Raw genomic sequence first — 20,310 nt, forward strand, 5'->3', positions numbered from 1 at the left:
CCCCCATCATGGGGGATACCATCCTATACAGCATTACAGCCCCCATCATGGGGGATACCATCCTATACAGCATTACAGCCCCCATCATGGGGGATACCGTCCTATACAGCATTACAGCCCCCATCATGGGGGATACCATCCTATACAGCATTACAGCCCCCATCATGGGGGATACCGTCCTATACAGCATTACAGCCCCCATCATGGGGGATACCATCCTATACAGCACTACAGCCCCCATCATGGGGGATACCATCCTATACAGCACTACAGCCCCCATCATGGGGGATACCATCCTATACGGCATTACAGCCCCCATCATGGGGGATACCGTCCTATACAGCATTACAGCCCCCATCATGGGGGATACCGTCCTATACAGCATTACAGCCCCCATCATGGGGGATACCATCCTATACAGCATTACAGCCCCCATCATGGGGGATACCATCCTATACAGCATTACAGCCCCCATCATGGGGGATACCATCCTATACAGCATTACAGCCCCCATCATGGGGGATACCATCCTATACGGCATTACAGCCCCCATCATGGGGGATACCATCCTATACAGCACTACAGCCCCCATCATGGGGGATACCATCCTATACAGCATTACAGCCCCCATCATGGGGGATACCGTCCTATACAGCATTACAGCCCCCATCATGGAGGATACCATCCTATACAGCATTACAGCCCCCATCATGGGGGATACCATCCTATACAGCATTACAGCCCCCATCATGGGGGATACCATCCTATACAGCATTACAGCCCCCATCATGGGGGATACCATCCTATACAGCATTACAGCCCCCATCATGGGGAATACCATCCTATACAGCATTACAGCCCCCATCATGGGGGATACCATCCTATACAGCATTACAGCCCCCATCATGGGGAATACCATCCTATACAGCATTACAGCCCCCATCATGGGGGATACCATCCTATACAGCATTACAGCCCCCATCATGGGGGATACCATCCTATACAGCATTACAGCCCCCATCATGGGGGATACCGTCCTATACAGCATTACAGCCCCCATCATGGGGGATACCATCCTATACAGCATTACAGCCCCCATCATGGGGGATACCATCCTATACAGCATTACAGCCCCCATCATGGGGGATACCATCCTATACAGCATTACAGCCCCCATCATGGGGGATACCATCCTATACGGCATTACAGCCCCCATCATGGGGGATACCATCCTATACAGCACTACAGCCCCCATCATGGGGGATACCATCCTATACAGCATTACAGCCCCCATCATGGGGGATACCATCCTATACAGCATTACAGCCCCCATCATGGGGGATACCGTCCTATACAGCACTACAGCCCCCATCATGGGGGATACCATCCTATACAGCATTACAGCCCCCATCATGGGGGGATACCATCCTATACAGCACTACAGCCCCCATCATGGGGAATACCATCCTATACAGCATTACAGCCCCCATCATGGGGGATACCATCCTATACAGCACTACAGCCCCCATCATGGGGGATACCATCCTATACAGCATTACAGCCCCCATCATGGGGGATACCATCCTATACAGCACTACAGCCCCCATCATGGGGGATACCATCCTATACAGCATTACAGCCCCCATCATGGGGGATACCATCCTATACAGCATTACAGCCCCCATCATGGGGGATACCATCCTATACAGCATTACAGCCCCCATCATGGGGGATACCATCCTATACAGCACTACAGCCCCCATCATGGGGGATACCATCCTATACAGCATTACAGCCCCCATCATGGGGGATACCGTCCTATACAGCACTACAGCCCCCATCATGGGGGATACCATCCTATACAGCATTACAGCCCCCATCATGGGGGATACCATCCTATACAGCATTACAGCCCCCATCATGGGGGATACCATCCTATACAGCATTACAGCCCCCATCATGGGGGATACCATCCTATACAGCATTACAGCCCCCATCATGGGGGATACCATCCTATACAGCATTACAGCCCCCATCATGGGGGATACCGTCCTATACAGCATTACAGCCCCCATCATGGGGGATACCATCCTATACAGCATTACAGCCCCCATCATGGAGGGATACCATCCTATACAGCATTACAGCCCCCATCATGGGGGATACCATCCTATACAGCACTACAGCCCCCATCATGGGGGATACCATCCTATACAGCACTACAGCCCCCATCATGGGGGATACCATCCTATACAGCACTACAGCCCCCATCATGGGGGATACCGTCCTATACAGCATTACAGCCCCCATCATGGGGGATACCATCCTATACAGCATTACAGCCCCCATCATGGAGGATACCATCCTATACAGCATTACAGCCCCCATCATGGGGGATACCATCCTATACAGCATTACAGCCCCCATCATGGGGGATACCATCCTATACGGCATTACAGCCCCCATCATGGGGGATACCATCCTATACAGCACTACAGCCCCCATCATGGGGGATACCATCCTATACAGCACTACAGCCCCCATCATGGGGGATACCATCCTATACAGCATTACAGCCCCCATCATGGGGGATACCATCCTATACAGCATTACAGCCCCCATCATGGGGGATACCATCCTATACAGCACTACAGCCCCCATCATGGGGGATACCATCCTATACAGCATTACAGCCCCCATCATGGGGGATACCATCCTATACAGCACTACAGCCCCCATCATGGAGGATACCATCCTATACAGCATTACAGCCCCCATCATGGGGGATACCATCCTATACAGCATTACAGCCCCCATCATGGGGGATACCATCCTATACAGCACTACAGCCCCCATCATGGGGGATACCATCCTATACAGCATTACAGCCCCCATCATGGGGGATACCATCCTATACAGCATTACAGCCCCCATCATGGGGGATACCATCCTATACAGCACTACAGCCCCCATCATGGGGGATACCATCCTATACAGCATTACAGCCCCCATCATGGAGGATACCATCCTATACAGCACTACAGCCCCCATCATGGGGGATACCATCCTATACAGCATTACAGCCCCCATCATGGGGGATACCATCCTATACAGCATTACAGCCCCCATCATGGGGGATACCATCCTATACAGCACTACAGCCCCCATCATGGGGGATACCATCCTATACAGCATTACAGCCCCCATCATGGGGGATACCATCCTATACAGCATTACAGCCCCCATCATGGGGGATACCATCCTATACAGCACTACAGCCCCCATCATGGGGGATACCATCCTATACAGCATTACAGCCCCCATCATGGAGGATACCATCCTATACAGCATTACAGCCCCCATCATGGGGGATACCATCCTATACAGCACTACAGCCCCCATCATGGGGGATACCATCCTATACAGCATTACAGCCCCCATCATGGGGGATACCATCCTATACAGCATTACAGCCCCCATCATCGGGGATACCATCCTATACAGCATTACAGCCCCCATCATGGGGGATACCATCCTATACAGCATTACAGCCCCCATCATGGGGGATACCATCCTATACAGCATTACAGCCCCCATCATGGGGGATACCATCCTATACAGCACTACAGCCCCCATCATGGGGGATACCGTCCTATACAGCATTACAGCCCCCATCATGGGGGATACCATCCTATACAGCATTACAGCCCCCATCATGGGGGATACCGTCCTATACAGCATTACAGCCCCCATCATGGGGGATACCGTCCTATACAGCATTACAGCCCCCATCATGGGGGATACCATCCTATACAGCACTACAGCCCCCATCATGGGGGATACCATCCTATACAGCACTACAGCCCCCATCATGGGGGATACCATCCTATACAGCATTACAGCCCCCATCATGGGGGATACCGTCATATAGGGCACTACAGCCCCCATCATGGGGGATACCATCCTATACAGCATTACAGCCCCCATCATGGGGGATACCATCCTATACGGCATTACAGCCCCCATCATGGGGGATACCATCCTATACAGCATTACAGCCCCCATCATGGGGGATACCATCCTATACAGCATTACAGCCCCCATCATGGGGGATACCATCCTATACAGCATTACAGCCCCCATCATGGGGGATACCATCCTATACGGCATTACAGCCCCCATCATGGGGGATACCATCCTATACAGCATTACAGCCCCCATCATGGGGGATACCATCCTATACAGCATTACAGCCCCCATCATGGGGGATACCATCCTATACAGCATTACAGCCCCCATCATGGGGGATACCGTCCTATACAGCATTACAGCCCCCATCATGGGGGATACCATCCTATACAGCATTACAGCCCCCATCATGGGGGATACCATCCTATACAGCACTACAGCCCCCATCATGGGGAATACCATCCTATACAGCATTACAGCCCCCATCATGGGGGATACCATCCTATACAGCATTACAGCCCCCATCATGGGGGATACCATCCTATACAGCATTACAGCCCCCATCATGGGGGATACCATCCTATACAGCACTACAGCCCCCATCATGGGGGATACCATCCTATACAGCATTACAGCCCCCATCATGGGGGATACCATCCTATACAGCATTACAGCCCCCATCATGGGGGATACCATCCTATACAGCATTACAGCCCCCATCGCCCCCATCATGGGGGATACCATCCTATACAGCATTACAGCCCCCATCATGGGGGATACCGTCATATAGGGCACTACAGCCCCCATCATGGGGGATACCATCCTATACAGCACTACAGCCCCCATCATGGGGGATACCATCCTATACAGCATTACAGCCCCCATCATGGGGGATACCATCCTATACAGCATTACAGCCCCCATCATGGGGGATACCATCCTATACAGCATTACAGCCCCCATCATGGGGGATACCATCCTATACAGCATTACAGCCCCCATCATGGGGGATACCGTCCTATACAGCATTACAGCCCCCATCATGGGGGATACCATCTTATACAGCATTACAGCCCCCATCATGGGGGATACCATCCTATACAGCATTACAGCCCCCATCATGGGGGATACCATCCTATACAGCATTACAGCCCCCATCATGGGGGATACCATCCTATACAGCATTACAGCCCCCATCATGGGGGATACCGTCATATAGGGCACTACAGCCCCCATCATGGGGGATACCATCCTATACAGCACTACAGCCCCCATCATGGGGGATACCATCCTATACAGCATTACAGCCCCCATCATGGGGGATACCATCCTATACAGCATTACAGCCCCCATCATGGGGGATACCATCCTATACAGCATTACAGCCCCCATCATGGGGGATACCATCCTATACAGCATTACAGCCCCCATCATGGGGGATACCATCCTATACAGCATTACAGCCCCCATCATGGGGGATACCATCCTATACGGCATTACAGCCCCCATCATGGGGGATACTGTCCTATACAGCATTACAGCCCCCATCATGGGGGATACCATCCTATACAGCATTACAGCCCCCATCATGGGGGATACCATCCTATACAGCATTACAGCCCCCATCATGGGGGATACCATCCTATACAGCACTACAGCCCCCATCATGGGGGATACCGTCCTATACAGCATTACAGCCCCCATCATGGGGGATACCATCCTATACAGCATTACAGCCCCCATCATGGGGGATACCATCCTATACAGCATTACAGCCCCCATCATGGGGGATACCATCCTATACAGCATTACAGCCCCCATCATGGGGGATACCATCCTATACAGCATTACAGCCCCCATCATGGGGGATACCGTCCTATACAGCATTACAGCCCCCATCATGGGGGATACCATCCTATACAGCATTACAGCCCCCATCATGGGGGATACCATCCTATACAGCATTACAGCCCCCATCATGGGGGATACCATCCTATACAGCATTACAGCCCCCATCATGGGGGATACCGTCCTATACAGCATTACAGCCCCCATCATGGGGGATACCATCCTATACAGCATTACAGCCCCCATCATGGGGGATACCGTCCTATACAGCATTACAGCCCCCATCATGGGGGATACCATCCTATACAGCATTACAGCCCCCATCATGGGGGATACCGTCATATAGGGCATTACAGCCCCCATCATGTTCAGTGGATCTCACCTGGTCTCCCCATTCCGATCTGATCCAGATCAAACGGCTTCACAAAGTCGAAGTGTCCCGGGCGCGTCACGTTCAGTTGGTCCCGGATCTTGGCGTAGAACTGTTCCAGCTGGACCTCCCGCAGGAGCGAGAGCAGCCACTCGGACCCTTCCTCCGTCACCATCTCCGCACCTGGAGAGAAGAGACCGCCGGTCAGCACTGTGTGTGGCGGTGACGATCAGCCGAGATTTATGACTGTGGTGTACACATCCACCACGCTGTATACACACAACATGCGCTGAGTGCTGGGACACGCCTGCTCCTGTGCGCCGCGTCACCCTCACGTGTGGGGAGATCAGAGACAACATGTACGGACAGGAGAGGAATGAGGAAGAGACAGGAGCATCAAAACACAAGGGAACCACTCCTCCCATCATCATCCTGCCTAGAAATACTGCCCCATCATCATCCTGCCTAGAAATACTGCCCCCATCATCGTCCTGCCTAGAAATACTGCCCCCATCATCGTCCTGCCTAGAAATACTGCCCCCATCATCATCCTGCCTAGAAATACTGCCCCCATCATCGTCCTGCCTAGAAATACTGCCCCATCATCATCCTGCCTAGAAATACTGCCCCCATCATCGTCCTGCCTAGAAATACTGCCCCCATCATTGTCCTGCCTAGTAATACTGCCCCCATCATCATCCTGCCTAGAAATACTGCCCCCATCATCGTCCTGCCTAGAAATACTGCCCCCATCATCGTCCTGCCTAGAAATACTGCCCCCATCATTGTCCTGCCTAGAAATACTGCCCCATCATCGTCCTGCCTAGAAATACTGCCCCCATCATCGTCCTGCCTAGAAATACTGCCCCCATCATCGTCCTGCCTAGAAATACTGCCCCATCATCGTCCTGCCTAGAAATACTGCCCCATCATCATCCTGCCTAGAAATACTGCCCCCATCATCGTCCTGCCTAGAAATACTGCCCCCATCATTGTCCTGCCTAGAAATACTGCCCCCATCATCATCCTGCCTAGAAATACTGCCCCCATCATCGTCCTGCCTAGAAATACTGCCCCCATCATCGTCCTGCCTAGAAATACTGCCCCCATCATTGTCCTGCCTAGAAATACTGCCCCATCATCGTCCTGCCTAGAAATACTGCCCCCATCATCGTCCTGCCTAGAAATACTGCCCCCATCATCGTCCTGCCTAGAAATACTGCCCCATCATCGTCCTGCCTAGAAATACTGCCCCATCATCATCCTGCCTAGAAATACTGCCCCCATCATTGTCCTGCCTAGAAATACTGCCCCATCATCGTCCTGCCTAGTAATACTGCCCCCATCATCGTCCTGCCTAGAAATACTGCCCCCATCATTGTCCTGCCTAGAAATACTGCCCCCATCATCATCCTGCCTAGAAATACTGCCCCCATCATCGTCCTGCCTAGAAATACTGCCCCCATCATCATCCTGCCTAGAAATACTGCCCCCATCATCATCCTGCCTAGAAATACTGCCCCCATCATCGTCCTGCCTAGAAATACTGCCCCATCATCATCCTGCCTAGAAATACTGCCCCCATCATCGTCCTGCCTAGAAATACTGCCCCCATCATCGTCCTGCCTAGAAATACTGCCCCCATCATTGTCCTGCCTAGAAATACTGCCCCATCATCATCCTGCCTAGAAATACTGCCCCCATCATCGTCCTGCCTAGAAATACTGCCCCCATCATTGTCCTGCCTAGAAATACTGCCCCATCATCGTCCTACCTAGAAATACTGCCCCATCATCGTCCTGTCTAGTCTAGTAATACTGCCCCATCATCATCCTGCCTAGTAACACTGCCCCATCATCATCCTGCCTAGTCTAGTAATACTGCCCCATCATCATCCTGCCTAGTAATACTGCCCTATCGTCATCCTGCCTAGAAATACTGCCCCCATCATCGTCCTGCCTAGAAATACTGCCCCCATCATCATCCTGCCTAGTAATACTGCCCTATCGTCATCCTGCCTAGAAATACTGCCCCCATCATTGTCCTGCCTAGAAATACTGCCCCATCATCGTCCTACCTAGAAATACTGCCCCATCATCGTCCTACCTAGTAACACTGCCCCATCATCATCGTGCCTAGTAATACTGCCCTATCATCATCCTGCCTAGTCTAGTAATACTGCCCCATCATCATCCTGCCTAGTAATACTGCCCTATCGTCATCCTGCCTAGTAATACTGCCCCATCATCGTCCTGCCTAGAAATACTGCCCCATAATCGTCCTACCTAGTAATACTGCCCCATCATCATCGTGCCTAGTAATACTGCCCCATCATCGTCCTGCCTAGAAATACTGCCCCCATCATTGTCCTGCCTAGAAATACTGCCCCATCATCGTCCTACCTAGTAACACTGCCCCATCATCATCCTGCCTAGTAATACTGCCCTATCATCGTCCTGCCTAGAAATACTGCCCCATAATCGTCCTACCTAGTAACACTGCCCCATCATCATCCTGCCTAGTAATACTGCCCTATCATCGTCCTGCCTAGAAATACTGCCCATCATTATCCTGCCTAGTAATACTGCCCCATCATCGTCCTACCTAGTAATACTGCATCATCATCATCGTGCCTAGTAATACTGCCCTATCATCATCCTGCCCCATCATCGTCCTACCTAGTAATACTGCCCCATCATCGTCCTGCCTAGTAATACTGCCCCATCATCGTCCTAACTAGTAATACTGCCCCGTCATCGTCCTACCTAGTGATACTGCCTCATCATCGTCCTGCCTAGTAATACTGCCCCATCATCGTCCTACCTAGTAATACTGCCCCATCATTATTGTGCCTAGTAATACTGCCCTATCATTATCCTGCCCCATCATCGTCCTGCCTAGTAATACTGCCCCATCATCATCCTGCCTAGTAATACTGCCCTATCATCGTCCTGCCTAGAAATACTGCCCATCATTATCCTGCCTAGTAATACTGCCCCATCATCGTCCTACCTAGTAATACTGCCCCATCATCGTCCTGCCTAGTAATACTGCCCCATCATCGTCCTACCTAGTAATACTGCCCCATCATCGTCCTACCTAGTAATACTGCCCCATCGTCGTCCTGCCTAGTAATATTGCCCCATCATCGTCCTACCTAGTAATACTGCCCCATCATCGTCGTACCTAGTAATACTGCCCTATCATTGTCCTGCCTAGTAATATTGCCCCATCATTCTCCTGCCTAGTAATACGGCACCATCATCGTCCTGCCTAGTAATACTGCCTCATCATCATCCTGACTAGTCTAGTAATACTGCCCCATCATCGTCCTGCCTAGTAATACTGCCCCATCATCGTCCTGTCTAGTCTAGTAATACTGCCCCATCATCATCCTGCCTAGTAATACTGCCCCATCATCGACCTGCCTAGTAATACTGCCCCATCATCATCCTGCCTAGTCTAGTAATACTGCCCCATCATCATCCTGCCTAGTAATACTGCCCCATCATCATCCTGCCTAGTAATACTGTCCCATCATCATCCTGTCTAGTCTAGTAATACTGCCCCATCATCGTCCTACCTAGTAATACTGCCCCATCATTGTCCTGCCTAGTAATACTGCCCTATCATCGTCCTGCCTAGTAATACTGCCCCATCATCATCCTGTCTAGTCTAGTAATACTGCCCCATCGTCATCCTGCCTAGTAATACTGCCCCATCATTGTCCTGCCTAGTAATGCTGCCCCATCATCGTCCTGCCTAGTAATACTGCCCCATCATCGTCCTGCCTAGTAATACTGCCCCATCATCGTCCTGCCTAGTAATACTGCCCCATCATTGTCTTGCCTAGTATTACTGCCCCATCACCGTCCTGCCTAGTCTAGTGATACTGCCCCATCATTATCCTGCCTTGTAATACTGCCCTATCGTCGTCCTGCCTAGTAATACTGCCCCATCATCGTCCTGCCTAGTAATACTGCCCCATCATCGTCCTGCCTAATCTAATAATACTGCCCCATCATCATCCTGCCTAATAATACTGCCCCATCATCGTCCTGCCTAGTAATACTGCCCCATCATCGTCCTGCCTAATCTAATAATACTGCCCCATCATCATCCTGCCTAGTAATACTGCCCTATCATCGTCCTGCCTAGTAATACTGCCCCATCATCGTCCTGCCTAGTAATACTGCCCCATCATTGTCCTGCCTAATCTAATAATACTGCCCCATCATCATCCTGCCTAGTAATACTGCCCCATCATCGTCCTGCCTAGTAATACTGCCCCATCATCGTCCTGCCTAATCTAATAATACTGCCCCATCATCATCCTGCCTAGTAATACTGCCCCATCATCGTCCTGCCTAGTAATACTGCCCCATCATCGTCCTGCCTAATCTAATAATACTGCCCCATCATCATCCTGCCTAGTAATACTGCCCCATCACCGTCCTGCCTAGTAATACTGCCCCATCATCGTCCTGCCTAATCTAATAATACTGCCCCATCATCATCCTGCCTAGTAATACTGCCCTATCATCGTCCTGCCTAGTAATACTGCCCCATCATCGTCCTGCCTAGTAATACTGCCCTATCATCGTCCTGCCTAGTAATACTGCCCCATCATCATCCTGCCTAGTAATACTGCCCTATCATCGTCCTGCCTAGTAATACTGCCCCATCATCGTCCTGCCTAGTAATACTGCCCCATCATTGTCATGCCTAGTCTAGTGATACTGCCCCATCATCATCCTGCCTAGTAATACTGCCTTATCATCGTCCTGCCTAGTAATACTGCCCCATCATCGTCCTGCCTAATCTAATAATACTGCCCCATCATCATCCTGCCTAGTAATACTTCCCCATCATCGTCCTGCCTAATCTAATAATACTGCCCCATCATCATCCTGCCTAGTAATACTGCCCCATCATCGTCCTGCCTAGTAATACTGCCCCATCATCGTCCTGCCTAATCTAATAATACTGCCCCATCATCATCCTGCCTAGTAATACTGCCCCATCATCGTCCTGCCTAGTAATACTGCCCCATCATCGTCCTGCCTAATCTGATAATACTGCCCCATCATCATCCTGCCTAGTAATACTGCCCCATCATCATCCTGCCTAGTAATACTGCCCCATCATCGTCCTGCCTAATCTAATAATACTGCCCCATCATCGTCCTACCTAGTAATACTGCCCCATCATCGTCCTGCCTAGTAATACTGCCCCATCATTGTCTTGCCTAGTCTAGTGATACTGCCCCATCATCATCCTGCCTTGTAATACTGCCCCATCGTCGTCCTGCCTAGTAATACTGCCCCATCATTGTCTTGCCTAGTCTAGTGATACTGCCCCATCATCATCCTGCCTAGTAATACTGCCCCATCGTCGTCCTGCCTAGTAATACTGCCCCATCATCGTCCTGCACAGACACCCGATACTAGACAGGAAGCATGGTGGCTTGTGGGGAAGGCTCCTCGTGGGGTTCAGCCTCCATGTTGGCCTCTATCCTTAACACTAGAAGTCCGAGACATTTCGAGCTCCCCCCTGAAGTCCCGAACGAGGGTCAAATGACCCTTAGTCCAAACGGAATAGAACTAACTAGAAATTAAATGGCTAAACTCAATGGAAAACAACAACCTCCTGTGTGCGACAGTAATGGCCTTAATTACAGAACAAAAGACGGTGATTATAGGATGTTAGCTAAAATCCTTCAGGTCATTCCACCCATCTCTGGGTTCCAAAGGTAGAAATGTTCAATGACCCCTCTCTGGGACTTCTAGTGTTAATGTCTGGAGAGTTTGAGGGAAATTTTCCCGCCTAAATTTCTGCTGCTGGGCAGAGTTCTGAAGGGTCAGTAACAGCAGATGATTGGGCCACACAACGACCTATGAGGTGCTGTTGATAGGTGTGAGGCAGAACATCTGCCCGGTGACAGGTGGGTGATTGGATTTTACGACATCATGTGACCCACATGTTACAGTATTTGAGGAGGTCTCGGGTTGAGGGGCTCATCAGATCGGGCACTGTATCCTGCCTTGTAGGTGCTGTCTCACGCCCATTCCTCAGCATTATTCTCATCACGCCATCTTTATTATGGGGGGTAATGTCACTCACCTATAGGTGACACATTGTAAAGTCTATGTACTGACGGTAACTATGGTTACCGCAGCTCACAACCGTCAGGGTCCAGTGGGACTGGCCTGAGTTTGGGAAGCTGTCCTGGGAGGTCAGGGGGACGTCCCGACTTCAGCGGCTTCTGTGTCCTCAGGAGACAGGTGCAGCCAAACAGAACAATGGAGTGAGGGCCGACAGGTCCGTCCTTCAGCATTCTGTCTATGTAAGACTGAAGAAGGTCACACGACGAAGGGGAGCGGTGTGTACACACAGCTGAGCCGAGTGTGTACATGTAGCAGAGCCACGTGTGTACACAGTGGCGGGCATCATAACGTCTGATGGGGGCTTCGTACCGCATGACGGGGGCTTCGTACCGCGTGACCTTGGGCTTCGTACCGCGTGACGGGGGGCTTCGTACCGTGTGACGGGCTTTCATACCGCGTGACGGGGTCTTCATACCACGTGACGGGGGCATCATACCGCGTGACGGGGGCTTCGTACCGCATGATGGGGGCATCGTACCGCATGACGGGGGCATCGTGCCACATGACGGGGGCCTCGTTACTGTGTACAGAGCAATGTAGGAACCGCAAGGGTGGTGCCATACTCTGCGGGATCACTAATTAGCTCATCTAGTATTTCTTGGTGGGGACGTATATAAAGGACGGAGGTTAGGGTACAGGCTTCACATAAAAGAAAAATTTCCGGGTGCCGCAGTACGTCTCTTTTATTCTGTAAAATTGTAGGTGTGAAATGAAGACCACGTTCCCACAAGGCGTATTTGTTGTGGACCTTTGAGGTCCCTATAAGAAAGGTGGTCTGGGGGGGGGGGGGCGACCCCGTGCATTTCACCCTTTGTATCCATCATGTATTGGCCATGTGGGAGACTGATGCATTCTGGAGACTGGTCTATTGTCCTGCACACCTGCACACCATCTGCACCTGTGATAGAATTGGGTCAGGACACGCGGGATACGCTCATGGTATTTGGGATAATTAGTGAATGAGTCATTAGAATTTCATGCCGGGTGACTTCATGTCTTTCAGGGGCGCGGGCCTCACCCTATCCCTGATATAAACAGGATATCAGCACCAAATCTAAAAAAACATGATCACGACCTCTGCCGGGGGCGTCCACGCCTGCCACTGTGCCACAATGGAGCGGGACCCAAAACAATCACAGCTTTCTATGATCTCATCCCATAAACTCAAACAATTCAGCACGTGTATCGCCAAATCCCAAATTTTCAGAGCACACTGCACACTACAAGGGTGAAGGCCAAACACCAGATCTCAAGCCTAAAAGACGCAGTCTCAACACTAAATCTGAAATCTGTCTCTAGAACATTCAACCCTCCACCCCATCACCACACACCCTGTCCACCCCATCACCGTACACAGAGTCTACCCCATCACTGTACACAGAGTCCACCCCATCACCATACACAGAGTCCACCTCATCACTGTACACCCTATCATACCCCCTCCACCCCATCACCGTACACCCTGTCCACCCCATCACTGTACACCCTGTCCACCCCATCACCATACACAGAGTCCACCCCATCACCGTACACAGAGTCCACCCCATCACCACACACCCTGTCCACCCCATCACCGTACACAGAGTCCACCCCATCACCGTACACAGAGTCCACCCCATCACCGTACACAGAGTCCACCCCATCACCGTACACAGAGTCCACCCCATCACCGTACACAGAGTCCACCCCATCACCGTACACAGAGTCCACCCCATCACCGTACACAGAGTCCACCCCATCACCGTACACCCTGTCCACCCCATCACCACACACCCTGTCCACCCCATCACCGTACACAGAGTCCACCCCATCACCGTACACAGAGTCCACCCCATCACCGTACACAGAGTCCACCCCATCACCATACACAGAGTCCACCCCATCACCGTACACAGAGTCCACCCCATCACTGTACAACGAGTCCACCCCATCACCGTACACCCTGTCCACCCCATCACTGTACAACGAGTCCACCCCATCACCGTACACCCTGTCCACCCCATCACTGTACACCCTGTCCACCCCATCACCGTACACCCTGTCCACCCCATCACCGTACACCCTGTCCACCCCATCACCGTACACCCTATCATAATACACCTTGTCCACCCTATCATTGTACTGCCTCCACCCCATCACTGTACACCCCATCATGGTACACCCTACACCCCATCATGGTAAACCCCATCACCGTACACCCTATCAACATCCAAACTCAACCCCATCACCGTCCACCCAGTCACCGTCCTCCCCATCACCGTCCACCCTCCACCCCATCACCGTCCACCCTCCACTCCATCACTGTTCACCCAACACCCCATCACCGTCCACCCTCCACCCCATCACCGTCCACCCTCCACCCCATCACCGTCCACCCTCCACCCCATCACAGTCCACCCTCCACCCCATCACGGTACACCCTGTCCACCCTATCATTGTACTGCCTCCACTCCATCACTGTACACCCCATCATGGTACACCCTCCACCCCATCATGTTAAACCCCATCACCGTACACCCTATCAACATCCAAACTCAACCCCATCACCGTCCACCCTCCACCCAGTCACTGTCCACCCCATCACCGTCCACCCTCCACCCCATCACTGTCCACCCTTCACTCCATCACCGTCCACCCAACACCCCATCACCATCCACCCTCCATCCCATCACCGTCCACCCTCCACCCTATCACCGTCCACCCTCCACCCCATCACCGTCCACCCTCCACCCCATCAAGGTACACCCTGTCCACCCTATCACACTCTTTCTTCCTCAGTATTGTGAGACTCGGTGGTATGACTCGGCGTACACGAGGCCGCTCCATGACCGAACAGCTTTTTATAAACACTTTCTAAACCTAAAATCATTTATGTAATTTTGGAAATAACCAGTGAAAGTATGAGTGCAGCACGATCAGCAGCCGCACCCCGCGCCGCTGCTCACGTGTGGTGGGTGTGACTGGCATATCGCCCACACCTATGAGGCCACACGTGTCTCTGTCCTTCCCGGGCACTGATGTGTTTTCTGTTCTACCAGTGTACAGCCCCCATTATATGAGACACAGGAGACATGAGCGTGACCTCCGCCCAACACAAGAGGGACATCAGGAACTAGAACAGACTTCCAAATCCTGGGCAACAGAGCTAACCATCTATTACCCACTCACCTGCAGTACAGTGTGCAAACACTTCACCTGAATACACACTCACACAAAGATACACTCACTATGTCAGTATACATACTCACACTCAGTCTGTGGGTATATCACACTACATTACATGGACTCACACAGTTACACACTCACACTCAGTCTGTGGGTACAGCACACTACATTACATGGACTCACACAGTGTTACACACTCAGTCTGTGGGTACAGCACACTACATTACATGGACTCACACAGTTACACACTCACACTCAGTCTGTGGGTACAGCACACTACATTACATGGACTCACACAGTGTTACACACTCACACTCGGCTCTTTATAGCGTATAATGTAGTGTGCTGTACCCACAGACTGAGTGTGGGTTGTAGTAATCACCTAGACAGCTAAACAAAGAAGCAATTTTTATTTAGAAAGGTCCTTCTGCTCCTCCAGATGATCGATATCAACAATAGTCCTTAGGATAGTTCCTCAAATCCAGATGATGGATAACACGACTCTAGCACGTGTATCCAGCTCCAATCTCTGTTGTCCATTCATGGCCCAAGGACCTGGCTGCAAGAACAGATCTTTGCCCTCCATGTTACAGAACCAACTCACTAAGCAAACATGTGGCTTATTGTCCTCCCTCTTCTGGGATCAGCCCCCTGGATGGGTAGAAGTTCCCATCACACCAAGCCCTTTAGATATTTTTTTCATGTAACCCCAAGTATGAAGGAGGGCAGTCTCTCTGGCCAGTCCGCAAACCTGTGTATAAGGGGCCCCCTGCAGAGGGGAACAATTGATGCACAATTCCCCCCCCCCCCACCAGATGCAGGACATTGAATCCTACTACAGGCTTAATTTCATTGGAGTCCATGTAGGCCAACTTAGATAAACACATTAACAACCCCTTCCCCTTTCAAATTGTACCTTTAACTGCTGACTAGCCAGCAGTCTCTAATAAAACACAACAATAAGATTGCTATATCCAGCGCTTCATGCAAAAAGTCCAAATCTCTTAGAGCTGTGGCCTCCACTTTATGTCCATTGGTACAATAGTCATTAGGCCACAGTCAGCTTCCTACACTCCTCCGCACTTTTCAGCACATCAAGCACTGGGCTCCAGTTCGATTAGTTTCGAAGGGCCATCAGCATTGCCATGGTCTCTCCCCTTTTTGTGAGAAATGGCAAAGTTGAATGGTTGCAATGCCAGGCTCCATCGTCAGAATCCCCAGTTCTCCCCCACCACTCGGTGTAGCCTGGTCCATGGATTGTGGTTCACTACTATGGTGAATTCCCTCCCATACACCTGGGTAACAGTTTTTTCAGTGCCCATGCATTCCTTTTCTATGGTGGTGTACGCTTTCTCTCGGTCTGCCAGTTTCCTTGAAAGGTGTATACACCACTGGGTGTTCCAGCCCGGTGCCATCCACCTAAGGACACCGCCGATGCATCAGTCCGCACCTGCAGGTGTTCCGCCCAGGTCTTTCTGAATATGACAATATCATCCAGATAAGCATGGGAGAACTGACAGCCTGGAAGACTCAAATTTTCTCCCCAGGACAGGAGACAAACTCTAGCGCAGCGCCACCTATTGGAAGTAGCGATCCTTAAAGTTAAATGTGGATTTTTAACAATCCTTTCAATATAACTTAGGATATATATGCCAGATCAGAATCCCAATTTGCAGACACGGTGTTGCCCCTTGTCAGTGCAAAGTATGGGGTGTCTGATCTGGCTATGAGAAGCTTTGTGGGACCACGGGGGAACACTATTCTCCTTATGGAGACTTTGCAAGCCAGTCTGACTGGATGCTAGTAAGGGGACTTATAGCTGCCATGCCCCTCTGCAAAATATTCAAATTTTCTCTCCAGGACAGGAGACAAACTCTAGCGCAGGGCCACCTATTGGAAGTAGCGAGACTAACTTTCACCCTTCACTGAAAGGTACCTGGCGCATTCTCCATCCCAAATGGCATGACTGTAAATTGTAACAGACCAAAGGGGGTGAGGAAAGCTGATCGCTCCTGGGCGCCCGGTGTCACCGAGATCTGCCTTTACTGAGATCTAGAGTAGACACGAATATCACTGCACCAATCTGGTCTAAGAGATCATGTATTCGGGCATGGGTTATGCATCGGTGATAGTTATCGCCTTCAGCCTCCGGTAGTTCCCACAGAACCTTCTGCTCTGGTCCTTCTTCCAGACAAGAACTGCACTGGCCGCCCAAGGACTGCACGAGGAGACCATCACTCCCAACTCTAACATTTCATCCACTTCCTTCCGAATCATCTGCTGAGCATTGAGTCAGACTTATTTGGCAGCTGCACTCCTCAACCACCCTAGTGATCACTATAACAGACCTTGTATTTTGTGCATTACTCACCACTGGCCAGAGGGGGCAGTAGTCATTATGTCTAGATCGCGCTGTTCCCTATCAGATGACATAATGGCACCCAGACTTTGGCTTTGGGTTATGACATTGTCCCAGTGGCACACTAAGTCTGCTCCTAGCTAGTTTCCCAGCGACACGTCCACCGGTTTACTCCTACATCCACCACTCCATGACTGTGACCCAAGTCTAAATGTAGTCGAGCACACTGATAGTTCAGAGATTCTCCTCCAGCTACATGGACTAACATACGTCTGGGGGGAACAATACATTGGTCCAGTACTAGATGGTCTTTTATCATGGTCACTGAGGCTCTGGAGTCACGGAGCCTCATAGCCTCCACGCCCTCTACCCAGACCCGCTGCAGATGCTGGCTCATGGTCGCTGAGGTGTCCCAAGTAGTCCAGGACACTTGTACCACAAATGCCTCTTGCTCTTCTGGTCGTCGGGGTATTGGGTTCCTCTCTCCCCGAGCATTCCAGCCCCATTGCAGCACAGCGTTCACAGGTTGGGGACACTGATGATGTTGGCTTGAATATTCCTGGCATTCCCTGGCAAAGTGTCCCATGTGTCCATAGTTATGGTAGCTTAACCCCCCTTGCAAACTATACTTGGGGGCTTGGGAAACCTCAATCTCTTGGTGAAGTCTGAAATCCCCACAGTTCCTTCTCTCGCCGATTCATGTGTCTCACTGGAATTCCTGTAAGCCCCTGTTCCCGACTCAATGGACTTGTCCTTTGACGTAGCCAAAGTCGAGTGGCAGACGAATCATCAGCCAGTCTTGCAGCCTCATCCAGACTGAGTGGATTTCTACCCGCCTCCCATTCTTTTAAGTCAACTGGGACCTTGGACATAAATTGTTCCAGCATGAATATATCCAAGACATGTTCTGCTTCCCGAGCGCCCAGTCTTTCTATCCACCAAGTGTATGCTGTATGTAATGTGTTGGCAAACCTCTGGTGTATGTGTGCACCGGGCTTGTCAGTCTCCTAAAATTTCCTCTGGTAGGTTTCAGGTGTGATGGCATACCTCTCTAGGAGAGTACCTCTCAGTAGAGTAACATCCATGATCCCTGGCAGACAAGTTAACAGAGCTTCTCCAGCTTTTCCAGCCAGGCCAACACTCAAGAATTTTGGCCGGTACTCAATTGACACCTCAAGCAGCAGGCATTCTCAAATAATTGGAGATGGTCATCAATATCCGAGGTATCTTCATTGAACTGTGGTATGTCCCTGTACCTTAAAGATGTGGGCCTCTCTCTCCTGTTATCCAGTGTCATCTGTGCTGGGGTCTGTGAGGGTACTGATGCATGCACACCCCGATATTTGTTTATCACTGTCACCCATACTATCTCTCCTAGCATGGCCACCATCCGCCTCAACTCAGTTGGTGGATACTCTGCCCTCTGGATAACAGCACTGGGCTGTGGCCCCTGTGTAGCGCTTCCCTCCTCCATGTCTGAACTGACCTACTCCTGTAGGTGTTCTTGGTCCCACTCAGCCAAGCATTGCATTAGGGTACTCTGGCAACCATACTAGCTCTGTCTCAGAGAAAAGGGCTCTCAGCTCCTCCTTCCTGAACCACTAATAGATGGAGTCTGCCATCTCTTCTGCCAATTCACCGCTCAGTAACATTCCCTGGTAGATTGTCCAGAGATAGGAGATCCCACCGCTGCCACTACTTGTGAAGATCTGAGGTTGTAGGTTGAATTAATCACCTAGGCAGGTTAACAATGCAACACTTTTTATCAGTGGCGTAACTAGAGTTTGATGGGCCCCGGTGCAAAGTTCGGACCTGGGCCCCCCTCTACGTACACCGACACTTGGGGTACGGGACAATAACACTCGGGGTACAGGATGACACTAACACTTGGCTCTTTCCCTCAGTACCCAGCTTTCCAATATCAGAGCATGTGAAAGCTGGGTGCTGAGAGATGTATAGCAGAGCATGGGAAAGCTAGGTGCTGAGAGATGTATAGCAGAGCATGGGAAAGCTGGGTGCTGAGAGATGTACAGCAGAGCATGGGAAAGCTGGGTGCTGAGAGAAGATGTATAGCAGAGCATGGGAAAGCTGGGTGCTGAGAGAAGATGTATAGCAGAGCATGGGAAAGCTGGGTGCTGAGAGATGTATAGCAGAGCATGGGAAAGCTAGGTGCTGAGAGATGTATAGCAGAGCATGGGAAAGCTGGGTGCTGAGAGATGTATAGCAGAGCATGGGAAAGCTAGGTGCTGAGAGATGTATAGCAGAGCATGGGAAAGCTGGGTGCTGAGAGATGTACAGCAGAGCATGGGAAAGCTGAGTGCTGAGAGATGTACAGCAGAGCATGGGAAAGCTGAGTGCTGAGGGATGTATAGCAGAGCATGGGAAAGCTGGGTGCTGAGAGATGTATAGCAGAGCATGGGAAAGCTGGGTGC

At 51.0% G+C, this 20,310-nt stretch overlaps 1 protein-coding gene across 3 annotated transcripts in view; it reads right to left on the reverse strand.

Moving 5' to 3' along the window:
• The window catches only part of TNK1 (tyrosine kinase non receptor 1), a 44,337-nt gene that overhangs the window by 18,386 nt on the left and 5,641 nt on the right, over positions 1-20,310 (reverse strand). For 2 of the 3 annotated variants that reach the window (XM_075343296.1, XM_075343295.1), the window contains exon 2: positions 6,200-6,370. In XM_075343296.1, the coding sequence (XP_075199411.1) occupies positions 6,200-6,362 (163 nt within the window). In that variant the 5' untranslated portion in view covers positions 6,363-6,370. Of the gene's footprint in view, positions 1-6,199; positions 6,371-20,310 lie in introns of those variants that run through there. The other variant, XM_075343297.1, reaches the window with a different exon arrangement.

This window comes from Anomaloglossus baeobatrachus, chromosome 4 (assembly GCF_048569485.1).
Source record: "Anomaloglossus baeobatrachus isolate aAnoBae1 chromosome 4, aAnoBae1.hap1, whole genome shotgun sequence".
Classification (NCBI taxonomy): Eukaryota; Metazoa; Chordata; class Amphibia; order Anura; family Aromobatidae; genus Anomaloglossus; species Anomaloglossus baeobatrachus.